General features: G+C 40.6%; 1 protein-coding gene across 4 annotated transcripts in view; it reads right to left on the reverse strand.

The window, feature by feature from the left end:
- PHKA2 (phosphorylase kinase regulatory subunit alpha 2) overlaps positions 1 to 19,044 on the reverse strand; it is a 143,668-nt gene that overhangs the window by 12,122 nt on the left and 112,502 nt on the right. For 2 of the 4 annotated variants that reach the window (XM_073616453.1, XM_073616454.1), the window contains exons 28-31: positions 18,267 to 18,385; positions 16,140 to 16,169; positions 12,374 to 12,421; positions 4,627 to 4,800 (exon numbers count right to left, since the gene is read on the reverse strand). In XM_073616453.1, the coding sequence (XP_073472554.1) occupies positions 4,627 to 4,800; positions 12,374 to 12,421; positions 16,140 to 16,169; positions 18,267 to 18,385 (371 nt within the window). The remainder of the gene's footprint in view (positions 1 to 4,626; positions 4,801 to 12,373; positions 12,422 to 16,139; positions 16,170 to 18,266; positions 18,386 to 19,044) is intronic. The other 2 variants (XM_073616455.1, XM_073616456.1) reach the window with 2 other exon arrangements.

Raw genomic sequence — 19,044 nt, forward strand, 5'->3', positions numbered from 1 at the left:
ATCTTCACACATGTCCTTTTTTTTAAATACAGCACCAGGTATGCTACTTATCATGAATGAATAGTGTCCCATGAACTGCTGGCTGTTGTGTTAGGTTGAAATCTTCTGTCCTCATCCCCTGGATACTCTCAAAGTGGTGCTATTCCAGTGCTGTGGGGATTGATATGAGTGGCTGCAGCTGTGACAGGCACTCAAGTGCTGATTATGCCCTGACTATACACCCTTCGTGCCCCCATGCTATATACATAAAATCTGTACTATTGGTCCCCACAATAAAAAGCACTCTATAATTAGAGGTTGGGTAGATGAATGGAAGATATACCTCCTCCATTCAAGATCTTCAAAATAGTCCTAAAGACCCCAACGAACACCTTTCTTCTTTTCATTTAATGACTTATTCATGACATCATCGAAGATATGCAGGAAGAGCATTAGAGACATCAAACATACCTGCCTGATGCTGAAAATTACAGCAAAGACCTCAAATACATTTCTCTTATGTTTTACATGCACTTAGAAATTCCTAATGATTTACATAAGAAGGATTCACCATTAAGGATGAGCCAAACACCCCCCGGTTCTGTTCGCACCAGAACTTGCGAACAGGCAAAAAATTCGGACAAACCCGAACACTGTTAAAGTCTATAGGACACGAACATGAAAAATCAAAAGTGCTCACTTTAAAGGCTTATATGCAAGTTATTGCCATAAAAAGTGTTTGGGGACCCAGGTCCTGCTCCAGGGGACATGTATCAATGCATTGGGAGCAGTGATTTTAATAATGCTTAAAGTGAAACAATAAAAATGAAATATTCCTTCAAATATCGTGCCTGAGGGGTGTCTATAGCATGCCTGTAAAGTAGCGCAGTTTTTCCGTGTTTAGAACAATACCACAGCAAAATTACATTTCTAAAGGAAAAAATTGTCATTTAAAACTGATCGCGGCTGTAATGAATTGTCGGGTCTTGGCAAGATAGATAAAACTCAATGAAAAAAACGGCATGGGTTCCAGGCCCTTTGGGGTCTAGTATGAATATTGAGGGGAACCCTGCGCCAAAATAAAAAAAATGGTGTGGGGTCCCCCCAAAATCCATACCAGGCCCTTCAGGTCTGGTATGGATTTTAAGGGGAACCCTGCGCCAAATAAAAAAAAAATGGCGTAGGGGTCCCCCCAAAATCCATACCAGACCCCTATCTAAGCACGCAACCTGGCAGGCCGTAGGAAAAGAGGGGGGGACGAGAGAGCGCCCCCCCCTCCTGAACCATACCAGGCCACATGCCCTCAACATGGGGGGGTGCTTTGGAGTCACCCCCAAAGCACCTTGTCCCCATGTTGATGGAGACAAGGGCCTCATCCTCACAACCCTTGCCCGGTGGTCGTGGGGGTCTGTGGGCAAGGGGCTTATCGGAATCTGGAAGCCCCTTTAACAAGGGGACCCCCAGATCCAGGCCCCCTCCTAGGTGAATTGGTAACGGGTACATTGTACCCCTACCAATTCACACAACAAAAGTGTCACGTGAGATCAGAGGAAGGTGGGGTCATTGAGTGGCCCCACCCTCAGCTATATAACAGCTGTCGTCGAGAAGAAGTGTCACTCAGTGGGAGCCTCCCATGAAGGCGGAGCTGTTGTGGCTTTTTTTTTTCTTTTTTCAGTCGGTGTGAGATGGATTATCATCGCGGGAATTTCTTTTTTTTTTAAATAAAGGACTTGTCCCAAAGTGTCTCTTCTCATTTTTACAATTTTTGACACTTTTTTTGTGAATTGGTAGGGGTACAATGTACCCCTACCAATTCACATGGGGGGGGTGGGATCTGGGGGTCCCCTTGTTAAAGGGGACTTCCAGATTCCGATAAGCCTCCCGCCTGCAGATCCCCACAACTACCGGGGTTGTGGTGGTTATCCCACAACGCAAGGGTTGTGGGGATGAGGCCCTTGTCCCCATCAACATGGGGACAAGGTGCTTTGGGGGTGATTCCAAAGCACCCTCCCATGTTAAGGGCATGTGGCCTGGTACGGTTCAGGAGGGGGGCTGCTCTCTCGTCCCCCCCTTTTTTCCTGCAGCCTGCCAGGTTGTGTGCTCGGATAATTGTCTGTTATGGATTTTAGGGGGACCCTACACCCTTTTTTTTCAATTTTGGCACAGGGTTCCCCTTAAAATCCATAACAGACTTGAAGGGTCTGGTATGGATTTTAGGGGGACCCCTACGCCATTTTTTTAAAATGTGGCACAGGGTTCCCCTTAATATCCATACCAGACCTGAAGGGCCTGTTTATGGATTTTGGGGAGACCCCCACGCAATTATGCCATTTTTTTCAATGATTTTTATCTATATAGCCAAGACCCGACCATTCTTTACAGCCGCGATTTGTTTTAAATTACTTTTTTTCCTTTATTATTATTATTATTATTATTATTATTAATAAACAGGATTTATATAGCGCCAACAGTTTGCGCAGCGCTTTACAACATGAGGGCAGACAGTACACTTACAATACAAATCAATACAGGAGGAGTCAGAGGGCCCTGCTCGTTAGAGCTAAAAATCTAGAGGGGAGGGTCAAGTGGAAACAAAAGGTAATAACTGTGGGGGGTGAGCTGATGGAGAAAATTAAAAAACAGTTGTTAGGTGTGGGTTTTAGAAATGTCATTTTGCTGCAGTACTGTTCTAAACACGGGAAAATGTACCACTTTACAGGCATACTGTAGACACCCCACAGGCATGATATTTAAAGGAATATTTCATTTTTATTGTTTCACTTTAAGCATTAATAAAATCACTGCTCCTGAAAAATGGCAGGACCCCGGTCCCCAGACACTTTTTATGACAATAACTTGCATATAAACCTTTAAAATTAGCATTTTTGGTTTTCCGTATTAGCGTCCGATAGGCTTTAACGGTGTTCCGCGGCTTTCGAATTTGCCGCGAACACCGCATAATGTTCGCTGTTCGGCGAACACCCGACTCGAACATCGTGCTCATTCCTATTCACCATCCATGACCAATGCCTCTTCATAGTTCATAAACAGAATATATTGGGTTGAAATTGAATCAGAGATGTCAAAAATGACAACAGTGTAATAATGCATCTTCAGCTTTCACTGTCCCTAAATTGCCCTTCCTGTGGAGTGCAATCAATAGATTTTTCTTCTATTCATCAGCATCTATTCCCTTTACTCAATTCATCTGTAGATGGGAAGAGGGAGAACAGTCAATAAAGGGTTGGCTTCAAGAATACACAAGGTTCTGAAGGCAGATGAGGCTCTGAAGACCTCTGACACTCTCTTCATCTTTGTAGAAGGTGAGCTTGTATGGAGGTTATAAGTGGCATTTTTAATGTTTATTTCCTGCTGGTGTCCCATTTTTCCCTTTAGGACCAGCAGAGAGTAAGCATGTTGGTAATTGAAATCTGGATTTCTGCCATAGGAATGTGGTGATTGCTGCATTTTCTTCTTATGGCAATGTGGATTTGTTTGTTGATGGGTCCAATATTAGTGCATATCTCAATAAATGACTCTGTTGTTGTAAGTTTCCATCCCCAAGCCTTCTTAACCTATTGCACTCCCCCTTGCCTAGGCAATAGGCCTGTTTGTGCATTTCAGCATTAGTAATTATTCGTAGTAGTTATCAAGGCAACATTGTAAATTGTGATAATGACTTTTCCTTTGCTATTATACTTTTTTATTATACTTTTCAATTGCTATATTTCTAAAATTATCTTAGTTCAGCATGAGGCTGCTCTTAGCAGACCTACTTAGCAGGCACCCCTGCTGTGCCTTCGCTATCTTCTTGCTCATGTACTAAATATAACAAATTATTACCACTATTGGCAATGAACTCTCTACTACCATTCCACCTTGTTTTGCTGAGACCAAGGATCTTAGTGTTACAACAAGGTTCAATGTAATTTGACCAGTGCTAATTCTGAGGCTTGTCTTTAGTTCTTTTATTATTACTTTAAGATGCGTGGTCTATAAGGCCTTGGTATCCAAATCTGTTAACTGGAATGCTGTCTAAGGATGCAGGCAGTTCAGTCATATATGGGATCATCACCATCATCACTGGTCATAGGATTTCAGTATTACAAATCTTATTGCTGCGTTTGGCTTCATTTACTTTTTCAAATCATAACATCATCATATGTGAGGACTTGACACCCTGCTAAGGTTTGATGATCTTTAGTCAACAAAAAAAGAGATGCTAAAAGGAGCAACGCAACGCACAGAGGTTTATTGAAATGTTAAACACAGATACACTGGGGAAAAAACAGCTAAAGCCTTGATGCATTTTGTACCAGCAGGTGCTTAGTTATATGGTCATATGATTAAGCATTATGATTAAGGACCTGCTGATGCGAAAAGCATTAGGCGTTAGCTGTTTTTTCAGATGTATCTGTGCTTTAAATTTCAATAAACCTCTGTGCATTGCATTGCTGCTCCCAGAAATGTTGAACAACTGCAAAATAGTGACATGGCCAAAAACATTGTTATGTTATGAATAAGCAAACAATACCATGTACTATATAAAGTATTTTAATATAAGTCTCTAGCCAATTTCTTTTCTTTCATATACTATTGTACTGTTCTGATATGCTCGTAGAAAATAGATTCATTTCTATTTCTTACCTTTTGAAGGAGGCTCCACACTTTCTGGTAAAAACCCATTGGTACCCTGTTGATGGCTCCATCAAGTCTTCTCCTTCTTAGCCACTGACCTTGGTGATCATCCCATATAAGCTGGGGTCCACTAGATGCTGTTGGAGACAAAGTTCCAGTAGGAGATGAAGGACTGCTGCATCTCTGAAACAAAACGTGAAAGCCCCATCAGTTATCAGCTTATATATAGACATGAAATCCAAAGTTCCGGGTTAGTAGGATCATCCAGGATTAGTAGTTCCATGAAGAAAAGTAAAAACTGTGATTTTCTGCAAGATAAAAAAAATTAACACACTGAAAAAGAAGAAAAGGAGAAAAGTATCATGAATAGTCAACCTGTGGCTTCCCAGTATTATGGAAGTACAAATCCTAGCATATCAGGTTAGGTAACTTATGGCACTGAAGACTCTAGAAGGCTAAATGCCAGCATGTCCTGATGTTTGGAAGGTCACATGATTATTTCCTCTTTACACACTGCATACACACTGCATAACATGTACTTCCTCTATGTACACAACTACACATTAAAGCGGTGTCCCCCCCCCCCAAAAAAAAATAAAAGCCAGCAGCTACACCTACTGCAGCTGCTGGCTTTTAACAATAGGATACTTACCTGTCCTGGAGTCCAGCGATGTTGGCACCACAGCTGATGTTTCCATCAGCTGTCGGGTGCTGCTGCCGCCATTGCGGATAAGGGAACCAGGCAGTATAGCCTTACGGCTTCATGCCGGGAACCCTACTGCGCATGCGCAAGGCCCCGCTTCTCTCTCCTACTGACCCGGTGACAGGGAGAGGAGGAGGGAGCCCCCTGGGGTCATGTCATGGGCCGCGGCCGGACTCCCAGAAGTGGGAATAAGATACCTGTCAGAGACAGGTATCCTGTCCCCCCTCCCCCCCGAAAGGTGCCAATTGTGGCACTGGAGGGGGAGAGGAGACATATGAGCGGAAGTTCCACTTTTGGGTGGAACTCCACTTTAAATGTAAGTAATGTAAGCTTTCTATACAAAAACCATCACTGAACCATATACTAAGGCTCCTTTCACACTGCCGTGACTTGAAAGTCGTGGGATTTTGCCGCGATTTTAGCGTGTTTTTGCGCGATTTCAGGGAATGCCTGTGTAAACTTGAGGTCTATGAACCTCGACTCACATTAAAGTGAACCTCGACTCACATTAAAGTCGGACCAAAGTAGTACAGGGATTACTTTGAAGTTGGTGTGACTTGAAGTCGCACAGATATGAATGGTACTCATTGGAAATCATGAGGTAAAACTTGTCATGCGACTTTGCAGTCCCAAGTCACAGGACAAGTCGCACAAGTGTAAAAAGGGCCTAAATCACACTCTGTAGCCAATTTTATCTTAATTACAGTTTTATTATTGCTATAAGCATATGTTCTAGGTTCAGTTCACAAACCTGTCTTTCTCTTGTTCAGCTGTTATTTCTTTTATACCGCACCTTAGTTACTTCATAACTCTCAGATCTCAATTCTCAATTCACAAACACATAACATTTTAAAACTTCAAGTAGATCTATGGGCAAAATGTTTTTTTTTTCATTTTGGATAGAGTAAGGGAGGGTTATAACCCCTGTCAGATTTTGTTTAGCCATCTGTGTCCCATTGCAGAGGTTTCTCTTCACTTTCTGTCCCACTGCCAAACAGGAAGTGAGAGGAAATCCCTGCAAATTAACCGGTTTTCGACCTCCCTACGTACATTTACTGCAGTGGGCCAGCCTCTCTGCCCAGAATCACATACTGGTGCATGATCCTGCACTTCCGTGTCTGGGGCGCGCATAACGCTGTGCATTGCACTGCCCCTGAGATTAGACACAGCGGAAGCCAATCGGCGTGTCGTTCAGGACACAAAAAGAATGGCAGTCTGCCTGTGTAAACAAGGCAGATTGTTGTCCCGTCAGACGGGAAGGTACTGATCCTGCGTTTCTGCTAAGCAGGAACACGAATCTTTGACTACCCCTAGTCAAAGCACCTCCCAAACAGTTAGTAAGCACAACTTAAGCATACATTAAACCCTTTAATCTCCCATGATGTTAACCCCATCCCTGCCAGTGTCATTAGTACAGTGACAGTGCATATTTTTTAGCACTGATCATTGTATTAGTGTCACTGGTTCTCGCAGTCCCGATATAAGTCGCTGATCGCCGCCATTACTAGTAAAAAAATAAGAAGAATAAAAAAAAAATTTCCCATAGTTTGTGGACACTATAACTTTTGCGCAAACCAATCATTATACGCTTTCTGGGATTTTATTTACCAAAAATATGTAGCAGAATACATATTGGCCTAAACTGATGAAGAAATTATATTTTTTACATTTTTTTATTGGGTATGTCTATAGTAGAAAGTACAAAATATTGTTTTGTTTTTTTTTCAAAATTGACATTTTTTTTTTTTTAATAGCGCAAAAAATAAAAACTGCAGAATTAATCAAATACTACTAATAGAAAGTTCTATTTGTTGGAAAAAAGGACACATATTTTTTTTGGGTACAGCGTCACACGCCTGCGCAATTGTCAGTTAAAGTAACGCAGTGCCATATCGCAAAAAATGGCCTGGTCATGAAGGAGGGTAAATATTCCAGGGCTGAAGTGATTAAAGGAATTTCTTGGGGACCACTAGGTCCCCAGATCTACCGTCCCTATTGGAAGATTTCCCCTCTATTACTTTTCTGGGGACAACCCAAAATTTGTGATTTTCGTTTACTTTCACTTCTAATGATAATGGTAAACAGGATAAATAGAGAGGGCGAATCTCCCTAATAGCGGCTCAGATAGCAATAGAAACCGACAGGAGTTCTAATCCCTCTCCACTCCATCCAAAGCTAAATTCTAAGACTTTAGTTATACTTTCAGCTTTGTAAGCGTTATTTTGCTGCTACTTGTACTATCACCATAAGTGATAATTTATCATCCCAAAAAGAAATCAATGTAAAAGTAAATTCACAAATATTACCACACAGGTCATCACCCTTTAACCCTTTTGCTGTCACCGACGTATGGCATACATAATCACCAATGGGGGGGTGGATAGAGGTTCAATGTGTGCAAATCTGACAAGCCAACTGTCAGGTGGACATCCCAGGTCCATTCTGTGTTTTTCCTTTGCAGTGCATTTTCAGATCGAAGGCATAATCGCAGCGATTCTGCCACAATCCCAAATCACCCAGGTCTGAATAGGGTGTTAAAGTTTTGCCTATGGATAATGTAGGGTACTTAAGTTTGTCACCATTTCAAGGGCACACACATAGTTTTAAGGTTAGAGATGTTAGGTATCGATTTATTCGGTGCAACTTCAACTTGTGTATTAAAAAAAAAAATGGGTAATGGATAATGGATTGCTTCTGTGTGCCCTTTATTTAACCTTAAGACCCCTTTCACACTGGGACGTTTTTCAGGCGCTGTAGCGTTAAAAAAAGCGCTTGTAAAGCGCCTGAAAGAAGCCTCACCTGCAATCCCAATGTGAGAGCCCGAGTGCTTTCACACTGAGACCCCTTTCGCACTGGGGCATTTTTCAGGCGCTTTAGCGTTAAAAAAAGCACCTGTAAAGCGCCTGAAAGAAGCCTCATCTGCAATCTCAATGTGAAAGCTCGAGTGCTTTCACACTGGGGCGCTGCGCTGGCAGGGAGTCAAAAAAAGTCCTGCAAGCAGCTTCTTTGCAGCGCTTTTGTGTTTTTGTCACCGGGCTGGGTGCGCCAATGGCCCGAGCCCTTTTACAACTGCCAGCACCTGAAAAAGGCCTGAAAAACGCCCCAGTGTGAAAGGGGTCTTAAGCGGCGCTTTATCAGCGTTTTTCGGGCGGTTGCAGTGTGAAATGGCTCAGGCTTTCACATTGGAGTTGCAGATGAGGCTTCTTTCAGGCGCTTTTTTTAACGCTAAAGCACCTAAAAAACGCCTGAAAAACGCCCCAGTGTGAAAGAGGTCTAATGCCCTGTACACACGGTCGGATTTTCCGACGGAAAATGTGTGTTAGGACCTTGTTGTCAGAAATTCCGACCGTGTGTAGGCTCCATCACACATTTTCCATCGGATTTTCCGACACACAAAGTTTGAGAGTTTGCTATAAAATTTTCCGACAACAAAATCCGTTGTTGGAATTTCCGATCGTGTGTACACAAATCCGACGCACAAAGTGCCACACATGCTCAGAATAAATAAAGAGATGAAAGCTATTGGCTACTGCCCCGTTTATAGTCCCGACGTACGTGTTTTACGTCACCGCGTTCAGAACGATCGGATTTTCCGACAAATTTGTGTGACCGTGTGTATGCAAGACAAGTTTGAGCCAACATCCGTCGGAAAAAATCCTAGGATTTTGTTATCGGAATGTCCGATCAATGTCCGATCGTGTGTACGGGGCATTAGTGTATTTTCTACTGAAATTTTGCACTTGATATATTGTTGAGCTAATGTCGTGTGACATAAAATATTGTAGCTTCCACCATTTTATCATTTTACTCTCCAGGGTCTCTGGTTTTGGAAATATATAAAACATTTTGAGGTTTTTAGGTAATCTTCAGTTTTCGAAATTATTTCTTTAAAGAAAAAAAAAAAAAAAAAGTGGTCCTGGCAGCAAAACGGTTAAAATAACACCAGGGTGGTAATAACTAAGAGCTTTAATATCTGCCTATGGAGAAGAGACAAAAAATGAGCTGTTTGAGGTCGTGATAAAATAACATTTTATGAGATAAAATAACGAATTCTGAGAAAATGGGGACAGATTATAGTTCACTTCGCAAATGATGATTATCTTATCTTTGTGAATTAAATATTTTCAGGAGAAAATTATCATGCCATAAAATAAATAGTGATGTTATGATAACGCATTCATTTTGGTGAATCAACCCTGTTGCAGTCTAATGCCGCGTACACACAGTCAGAATTTCCGACGGGAAATGTTGGATGTCAGCTTGTTGTCGGAAAGTCCAACCGTGTGTATGCTCCATCGAACATTTGCTGTCGGACTTTCCTCCAACAAATGCTGACTAGCAGGTTCTCAAATTTTTCGCCAACAAAACTTTGTTGTCGGAAAGTCCCATTGTGTGTACACAAGTCCGTTTGCACAAAAGTTCACGCATGCTCGGAATCAAGCAGAAGGAGCCGCACTGGCTATTGAACTTCCTTTTTATCGGCTCGTCGTACATCTTGTACGTCACCGCATTCCCACGCTCGTAATTGTTGGCCAACATTTGTGAGACCGTGTGTATGCAAGACAAGTTGGAGCCAACAACCTTTAAACATAAATCCACGGTTTTGTTGGCGGAAAGCCCGATCGTGTGTACGGGACATAAAAGTGTACATGTTCTCAACAGGACAAATGTACAGTAATTACAGTATATCCGAAGGTGCTCAAATTCAGTTATTTTGAGTTGTTGAGTGATATTCAGTTTATATCTGTGAAAAATCAAACCACATGCATTTTGGTCTGTCTTAACTGACTTTCTTGAGCTTGAATCAAGAAGAATGTAATCAAAGAGGATAAAACGATTTGATTGTTTGCGGCATGGCATAATGATGATTGTATTATATCTTTTTTAAGAATAAAAGATCAACTGTTTTAAAGTTATTATTTGATCATAATACTGGTAATAATACTAATTTAAAAAGTGGGCAGTTTTTTGGCCCCCTTTTTTTTTCTTTTCTCTCTCTTTCTTGAGGTTTTTCTATTTCTTTAGAATGTGGTGGATACCTATCTTCTGTTCTGACACAGATCAGATCCATGCCAACCCAACCCTGTTCCTAAACATACATGCCTTCTTATCCTCTTAACTCATATCCATTCTAATACTCGACAGACTATCATGATATGGGCTGCCTTGCCCGGTAAGACACCCTGTCCTAGATCGCTAGGTTTTACACAAATAGGAATGAATGGTATGAGACCATCACGGATCCTGAAACAGGCCCTCTTCCACCTTATACTAGCTTTGGATACTTTCTCTCCTTAATTCTTTCTCTACTGTACCCTTATCTTTATCACAGGGATATATTGTATTGTTAAAATATACTTCACCCTGTAAAGACCACTATGTAACAATTCAATTTGTATTTGAATAATTATAAATGAGATGGAAATTTTACATGTGAAGTTTCAATAAAATCTTTAAGGATAAAAAACAAACGTGTGTGGCAATGAAAATGCCTCTAAATAAAATTAAGTATTTTCTTCAATTTCTAAGTAAATCTGTAATCTGTCTTTGAAAAGCTGATGAGCGCCCTAAATACTTGTAAACTGAACTTACTCAAGCTTACAAGTAGTGTCAGTGATGAAGGAAGAAGGTGTCAATGATGAGAAGATGAGGTGTCAATAATCAGTAGGAGGTACAATAGAAACCGGGGCAGATCGATTAATTGAACAGCCCAAGCATCTTCTTACAGGGACTCCCCATATATGAGCTTCTCATCTCTTGTTTATGGGTAGCGCTAGTCAAATATGGCCCCTCTAAAGGAAACATATATGAATATGAATAGAGACAATGTAAATATAAAATAAATGCAAGTCCAAGTATCTTTTTGCAGGAACATGAAAGAAGAGGAAAACTTCAAAGGTGCATCTGGCTCTTTGATGTTTGGATATTGCCAAGAAAGATCTCCATATTCAGTGATGTGTAGTCTTATTAATTTCCTTCATTGAGATTCAGTGCAGATAGTGCCAACCGCTTTATTAAAGATATGGAGGGAAAGGGATGTCATACAACTCACACATATACCTGTCGTAGGTCAGATTAGCCCACTGTAGATTGATTCTGCCAGTAAATGGTCAATATATAAGAAGCGCACACCTCCCGAGTTTGAATAAAATCTATGTGTATATTGAATAGGCATGTTAAAACAGTATCATAATCACAAATGGCACCAAAGTACACACTGAACACTTATTTATGCTGGCCATTGAAATGAATTAACACTCAAGAGCTAAACACCCCTAGAGTTAATGCACATTTTAGACGTGTTTACAAACGTCAAGCGTTTTTCTGCCAAAACGCTGCTGCTCTTAGATGCCCTGGCAATGTTTTTTTTTTCTGCCTCTAAACTCCTCTAAATGCGTGCATGGATACATAGGCTAACATGCAGGGGCATTTAGAGGCAGAACAAAAATGCCAGACACCCCTAACAGCCACATAAAAAAATGCTCACTGTACATGAGACCTAAATATGTACCATGCCTTTCATTTTTTGTCCAGAGTACCTACGTTGCCTCTATGTTACTCAATACATATACCTCTTGGATTACAAGAGCACTGCAGCTGCTGAAAATGCATGGACTGCCTGGAAGGGCAAGGAAGACTCAGTTACAATAAGTTACTTGACTTAAATCAATCTCCTGTCAACTATTCCTAACGGTTCTCTGACAGATCAGAAGTTTTGGCTGGGTGCTAAACATCTGGTCTGCAGAGTATAACCATGTATCTGTATGAGAGTATCACGTGATATCACATGATTTAAATGTGTAGAGATATACTTTCATTGGTGGTGTGAGAAGTGGTGCTGCTTCTTCTCACGGTTGCATGATGTGCTGCCTATCCCCTATCCTTCTTGAATGTCATATTAACAGTCATATTTAGAATGAGACTTGCTGAATGAAGCCTATTAAAAGTATTTTTGCCTATAAAGTCAGAAAAAGAATACAGAGCCGATGATGGATATGCTGTATATTGTAAGTGACAGAAAAAGACAAGCCAGGAGAAAAATGATGAATTTACCGTAGACCTTGATGAATGGATGCTGCTTACAGTATGCCCATGCAAGAACTACAGAGGAACACAAAAATAAAGGGTGTAAACAATAATAGTACTAGACATGCCATGGAAGCCAATGGAACGCAGACAAGAGAAGGACACATAGACAGTAAGTAAGGGTTAGTATGTTAGCACAAAGACTAACATAATATCCATGCACTTGAGGTCACAGAATAACTTCAGCTCTCATTATTATCTCATGCTACTAAGGATAATTGTATATGGGTAACCCAATGTTACTGAAAGCAGGTCGATCAGAGTTGCATTAATGGTAGTGTCCATGGAAGCTGCTGAGCACGGGGGGATGAAAGAGAATGGAACAAGTGGTATTCTTTTTCTTTGTCTAGTTTTCAGCAAAACATTTATATGGAGAAAGCATGGTGTCTGTCAATTAAATATATAAAATATCAAACAGCGCAGTTCTGCTATGTTGATCCTGATGCTAGCATATCTTAAAGTGTTACTAAACTCAGGACCCTGCAATCACTATATCTGGTCTCTCATAGTACACAGAACATGGAGATGCAATTATTTTAGTAAATATAAACTGCTAAATACTTTTTCTCATCAGCAGTATATAGCAGTCTTTTGTCTTCTATCAGTGCCTGGTTAAAGCTTGTAGGAGGAGTTTTCATACTGCACTAGCTGTCCTATTAGGCTGCATTACCCCTGACCCTCTGTCTGGACAGTGCTGATTGGCCCTGTGCTGATCACTTGCACTCTCCCAAAAAAAAAAAAAAAAAACTCTCTAGCAATACACACCAAATTGAGCATGTGCAGCCTGACTCCAGTAACTCTCTTATCCAGACATGTTTTGGAGTCAGTGGAAGAAGAGGAGGATCTGTGCATACAGGATCAAACAGCCTTTTTTACACAATGCAGATGATTAACCCCTTAGGTTTCACAGTGAGTATAACTAGCATTCTATACTGCATATACAGACTGATTTTACTGTTGTGGGTTTAGTAACACTTTAAGAGAATCTGTCAGGAATGATCATTTTTAAGAATCTGAATAAACACTGCTGATAAAATAGCACATCTTATTTCTCAGGTCAGGTGTTTCTGCTGTTATTTAGCTTGTGAAGGCAGCTCAGTACCAAGCTTATAAAGCTTCCATGGAGGTTGACTTGTCTCTTGCTGCAACTTAGTTCTGATAATAGACACTCTGTCCATGCTGCTGGAAAGGGACACAACTGTCAAATAATAAAGCCTTTAGATTACTTTCAAGGAAACATGACAACACTTTTGTTAATACATAATTTTTTGATTGTCTGTTATGAGCACTGAGCTTAGGCAGGAGTTAGGAAGTCAATGAAGAAGGAAAATATGTCTCGGGAGCTGCACATCACACAAAACCCTCATGTAAAGAGTGGACTCCATCCAGGCCATGCCCCCATTATGTTTCGCCCCATCCACATGTCCTAGTCGTGGGATTCCCATGCTTAAGTCCCGTGGGTGGGGAAAACATGTTAGGGGATGTCCCATTGGTGGGGCAAAACATGTTGGGAGATGTGGCTCAGACAGAGTCTGGGCTGAGGCTGCTTCCACTCTTTACATGAGGGTTTTGTGTGATGTGCAGCTCCCGAGCCTTCTTTTCCTTCTTCACCTTCTTCTCCTTTGACTTCTATGGAACTGAGACAAGCTCTTTTCCTGCCTGCATTCTGAGAGGTTATCAGCATATAAGGACTTAATAGAGCCTTAAGCGGCACCCTCAATTTCTTTGTATGGGTTCACAGGAGTTAGGAAGGCCTTACTGCCAGACACACACTTAGCCTGCGACTCCTGCCCTAGCAAGGAGAGCATATGAGAAAATAATAAAACAAGTTTTAAGGGCACTATTATAAAAACTCAAGAATGAGGATGCAGACTGTATACCCAATGGTAACTAATTCTCTTAAAAAAATTTGAGTGAAATGGCTTTATTTCCTTCACCGATATCAGAGAAATTTAATTTGGTATTACATGCCACAGTTCTTAATTAACAATATACTGTATACGATATGGAAACCCCTTGCCTAACCTTTTTTACATACGGTATACGACAAAGACACAATAACTTTAAAAATACAATAAATGTCTTAGTGTGCTGTTCTCCTTAAATGCTGGATAACAAGGCCACTGGAGCAGATCTGTACAGCACATTTACTAAGGGTATGGGTGGGAGAGCAGGTGCCTCTCATCATGTGGCTGCTATTAGTAGATGGTGTGTCAGGGGACAATAGTTTGACTCTTGGGAGAACCTGAGAGTCCTCAGAGAGTAAAGACTAAGAGTGTATCTCATACAGTAAACATGCCCGAGGAGAGCATTGTAAATGAAAATCATGTCAGGTTTAACTAGCAAAATCCACAGAGAAACAAAAGTTTTCAACAAGCCAGCAACTTTGATAAAAACACTGGTGGGCATACAAGATATCCATGAACTAATAAATAGTCTTGATAATGCGTGTTTTACAATATCTTGACTGCAGACTGGACACATATGTTAAAACTTTTCAATCATGTTAACTGAAAAACAATACTTTGAAATCTACATATTGAACAATATGAGTGAAGATTTTCCCAGTTCTATTTGGCCACCCAAAATGACAACAATAAAGTTTGTCTGAGGAATTGCCAGTCTTACGAAGGCCATAGACAGTTCGAATCTTGACCGGTTCAGCAGGGACTGACCGATATTCAAACCATGTATGGGCAGGCTGAATGTACCCGAGGTGATCGATCGATAAACTTGGGTACAACCAGCTTGCCAGATTTTACATGTGATTATTGCTAGCGGCTATTATAGGTATTGAACCTGGAAGAACAGCAGGCTGAGATGTCAGGGGTGACAACCGAAGATGTCACATCGCTACAGTGGAGTTTACTAAAGTAGACGTTAGTTTAAATAGATTGCACTTCAGATCCCACTGCAGCTGGAAGGCAGCAGTCGTTACTGCAGGCTAAAGACTTATTTTGTCAATGGAGCCTTCAGCCATCTGTCATACAGTAGATGACACAATGATCACATGACCAGGAACCACACTGGTTTGTGATCATCAGTGACAGCCAGGACTGAGAGCCAGTAGACACATAAAGTATCAGCTGCTGGTTCTCAAAGGGAAGATGACTATTGACAGAATAATACACTGCGTTAATAAACAGATTGCAGACAGGAATAGGAAACTTCCTTATATCCCAAATTTAAGGCTGGCTACAGATTAACTGAAATTTCAATCCATCAACTGGCAGGCTGGCTGTACTGAAGTCGATACATTAATCAACTTTAGAACCACCAGCTTGTCGTTTTTTTCACACAATCACTGCCAGCAGCTATAGCCACCATCAGTGATCATTGTGTTCTGCCGGTGGGATTGTCTGCCCATGCTCCCCGCTGGCAGAACACAATAACGCTCAGTGTTTATAGGGAAATTGAGCAATTTTCCATAAAATGATGCACAATTGCATAATGTATGGCCTGCCTAACACTAAGGATATAATAATAAATAGTCAAAATGGGAAACTATACAATTATTAGGAATATAAAACATGTTAAAAATTAGATACTACGGATGTTTTTGGAGACAAGCTTGTTAAATCTAAAAGCACAAAATGATGTTAAAAGTAAGAACTCCACACCACCAGAAGAAACAAAGAGTGGAAGACAGGAATTAGGCCCAACAATAGATATTTAGAAATATTCACAATATTAAGAACACATCAGAAGTACAAAGAGCCTTATCAGAATTCACCTGATCATCAGCACTAAACCTCCTATCCATCTGAAAACAGAAAAAGTAACAACTTCATTACAAGAAAAAAATTAAGTAAAAATGAAATAAGAAAAAAAATCCAGCATTATTTAGATTTAAAATGGTAATATAACATAACTCTAATGACATTTTCGAAAAAGCAGCTGTTTCATCTCTACAGTCCCTGACAAAAGTCTTGTCGCTTCTCTATTTTGTAGAAACTCCTGCTATTAACCTGACTTTTAATTAATCAATTGGTGTTAGAAATAGCTCATATGAAAAGCTAAAGCCCTCTCAAATGATGTTTAATGCACTGAAATAAATTAGTTTCACTGAAAAAAAAGATTTATCATTTAATCAAGACAGGCAGGTCAAATTTTGGCAAGACAAAAGTTTTGTCGCCTATACAGAAATTGAACAACTTTACTGAAAATCCAAAAATATGTCAGCAAATTAAGTAGTGGTGCTGTGAGATCCAAATTTAATATCTTGTATGACTTCCATGAGCTTGAAGGACAGCATCCATGCGGTTTGGCAAGGATTCATACAATTTATTGATGAAGTCATCGGGAATAGCAAAGAAAACAGTCTTGCATGCCTCCCAGAGTTCATCAATATTCTTTGGTTTTGTCTTCCATGCTTCATCTTTCATCCTACACCACATATGCTCAATGTTGTTCATGTCTGGTGACTGGGCTGGCCAATGCTGGAGCATCTTGATCTTCTTTGCCTTAAGGAACTTTGATGTGGAGATGGAAGTATGCGATGGAGCACCATCCTGCTGCAAAATTTGGCCTTTTTTATGGTTGGGAATATAAGAGGCAGCTAAGATTTCTTGGTATTTTAGACTATTGATGTTGCCTTCCACCCTGCAGATCCCTCGCACACCCCCATACTGGATGTAACCCCAGACCATGATTTTGCCTCCACCAAACTTCACTGTTTTCTGGGTAAATATTGGCTCCATGCGGGTTCCAGTAGGTCTCCTGCAATATTTGCGGCGACTGTGGTGTATTTCAACAGAAGATTCATCTGAAAAATGCACCTTCTGCCACTTTTCCAGAGTCCATCCTTTTAGCAGGCTGTGGCCCTTGCCAAATGCCACACTGTTTTTCAATTGTCTTTTGTTTAGTGCTGGCTTATGGGCACTGATTTGACCATGGAGGCCATTTCGAGACAGAATCCAACAAACTGTTCTGGTTGACACAGGGACTTCAGGTGACCAGGTCTCGTGGAGCTCTGCTGCAGTGGAAAATGGGCTGGCCTTGGATTTTCGAGCCAACAAACGGTCCTCTCGAGCAGTTGTCTTGCGGGGTCGGCTTGACCTGGCCTTGTCCAAAACGTCTCCAATCTCTTCAAATCTTTTTTTTATCCTCTGAACTTGACGCTGAGACACATTGAAGGTGTCTGCCACATCAGCAGTGGATCTGGTCTTCAGCCTCTTGATAATCAACACTTTAGTCTCCGGGTGAATCTTAGGCATGTTTGCAGAGGTCTAGTTGCAGTTGAGAAGGTCTAGTGTACTGGTGTTCTTTTTATACACACCTGAGACCTAATTGATCCATTATTAGTCACAGGTGAAGCTCATATAACAAGGCGACAACACTTATGTCTTGGCAAAAATTGACTCAATGGGCTTTACCAAGCTGTGAATATTAGAATACTTTTTGTCAGTTTCGTTTTGCACTGAAACATTATTACAAAAGCTGTTGGGATTAAAATGACCCATTTCTTGTAACAAAATCTTGATTAGAAATATATTTTAGCGGCACTTCAGTTCAATTTGTACACAAGCGACAAGACTTTTGTCAGGGACTGTATATTGCTCTCTCTGCTGTATTATCAAATAAAGTCTAATGCATGACTGGTTATTTTTACACATTCACAAACTGCCCACAAATGCCACTTTATTTCTGTATTTGGTGTCTTTCTTGGGACACTAAACATCTATGCTTTATGACAATTTAGCCTGACAATTCCAGGAGAGTGGCTGTGGTTGCTAGGGAACACACAGGAGGAAATCCCATAGAGATCACTGATCCCTTTATGTATTCATGAAATGTGCCACATTTATTACATATTTATGATTTATTAAGGAGAAATAAATAGCGAAAAAACAAAACTCACTTGTTTCATTTCACTCCGTAGCTTAGTAATCCCGGATCTTTCAGTCTTGGTGACTCCTGTGTGTCCCATCTCATGGATTGAAATAGCCGGGCTGGTTGCACTTGAATAAATCGGACGCACTAAGGAGGTAGCAACAGACAATTATTCTGAGACAGCAAATGTTGCAGAACACTCTTTTAACTTTACTACCTTTACTATCAAGTAGACCCAGCAATCCTTATAGAGCGACACTAATAAATTGGAATAGGGCACCCTGCATCAATGTAAGCTGGCATTAAGGTCCAACTCTATAATTTGCCTATTCCTCCCTCCCACAGACGTCTAACCCATCTTGTCAGTTGTTCAATTTTCTTACCTGGTTAAAGCCAGCCATAGATGGTTAGAATCTCAGCCAGTTCAGCATGGCAAGTTTTTTTTTCTTTCAACTCAGCAATCAAATGGGGTGGAAAGGGAAGTTAATTTTATCCCAGAATTGGGCTTTAAACTGCATAAATGATATCTAAAACATTTTTCATTTTGATAGAGTTAGAAATGATTAAAATTCCATTTTTCTATTGTTATTTACGTCCCATTCAAAGATTTCCCTTCACGCTTGTTCCTGTAGGCACAACAGAAAGTAACCAAAAGTCTCTCTAAAGTGAAGTAAATCCCCTCATAGACTGTTGGAAAAATAGATTTCTCCTCTGTTCTGGTGACTCCAAATTTAGTATTACCCCTCACTTTCAGCCCCAGCGGTCACCAAGACAAATATAGAAGATGATTCCTTCAAACAGGGAAA

This window comes from Aquarana catesbeiana, linkage group LG02 (assembly GCF_042186555.1).
Source record: "Aquarana catesbeiana isolate 2022-GZ linkage group LG02, ASM4218655v1, whole genome shotgun sequence".
Taxonomy (NCBI): Eukaryota; Metazoa; Chordata; class Amphibia; order Anura; family Ranidae; genus Aquarana; species Aquarana catesbeiana.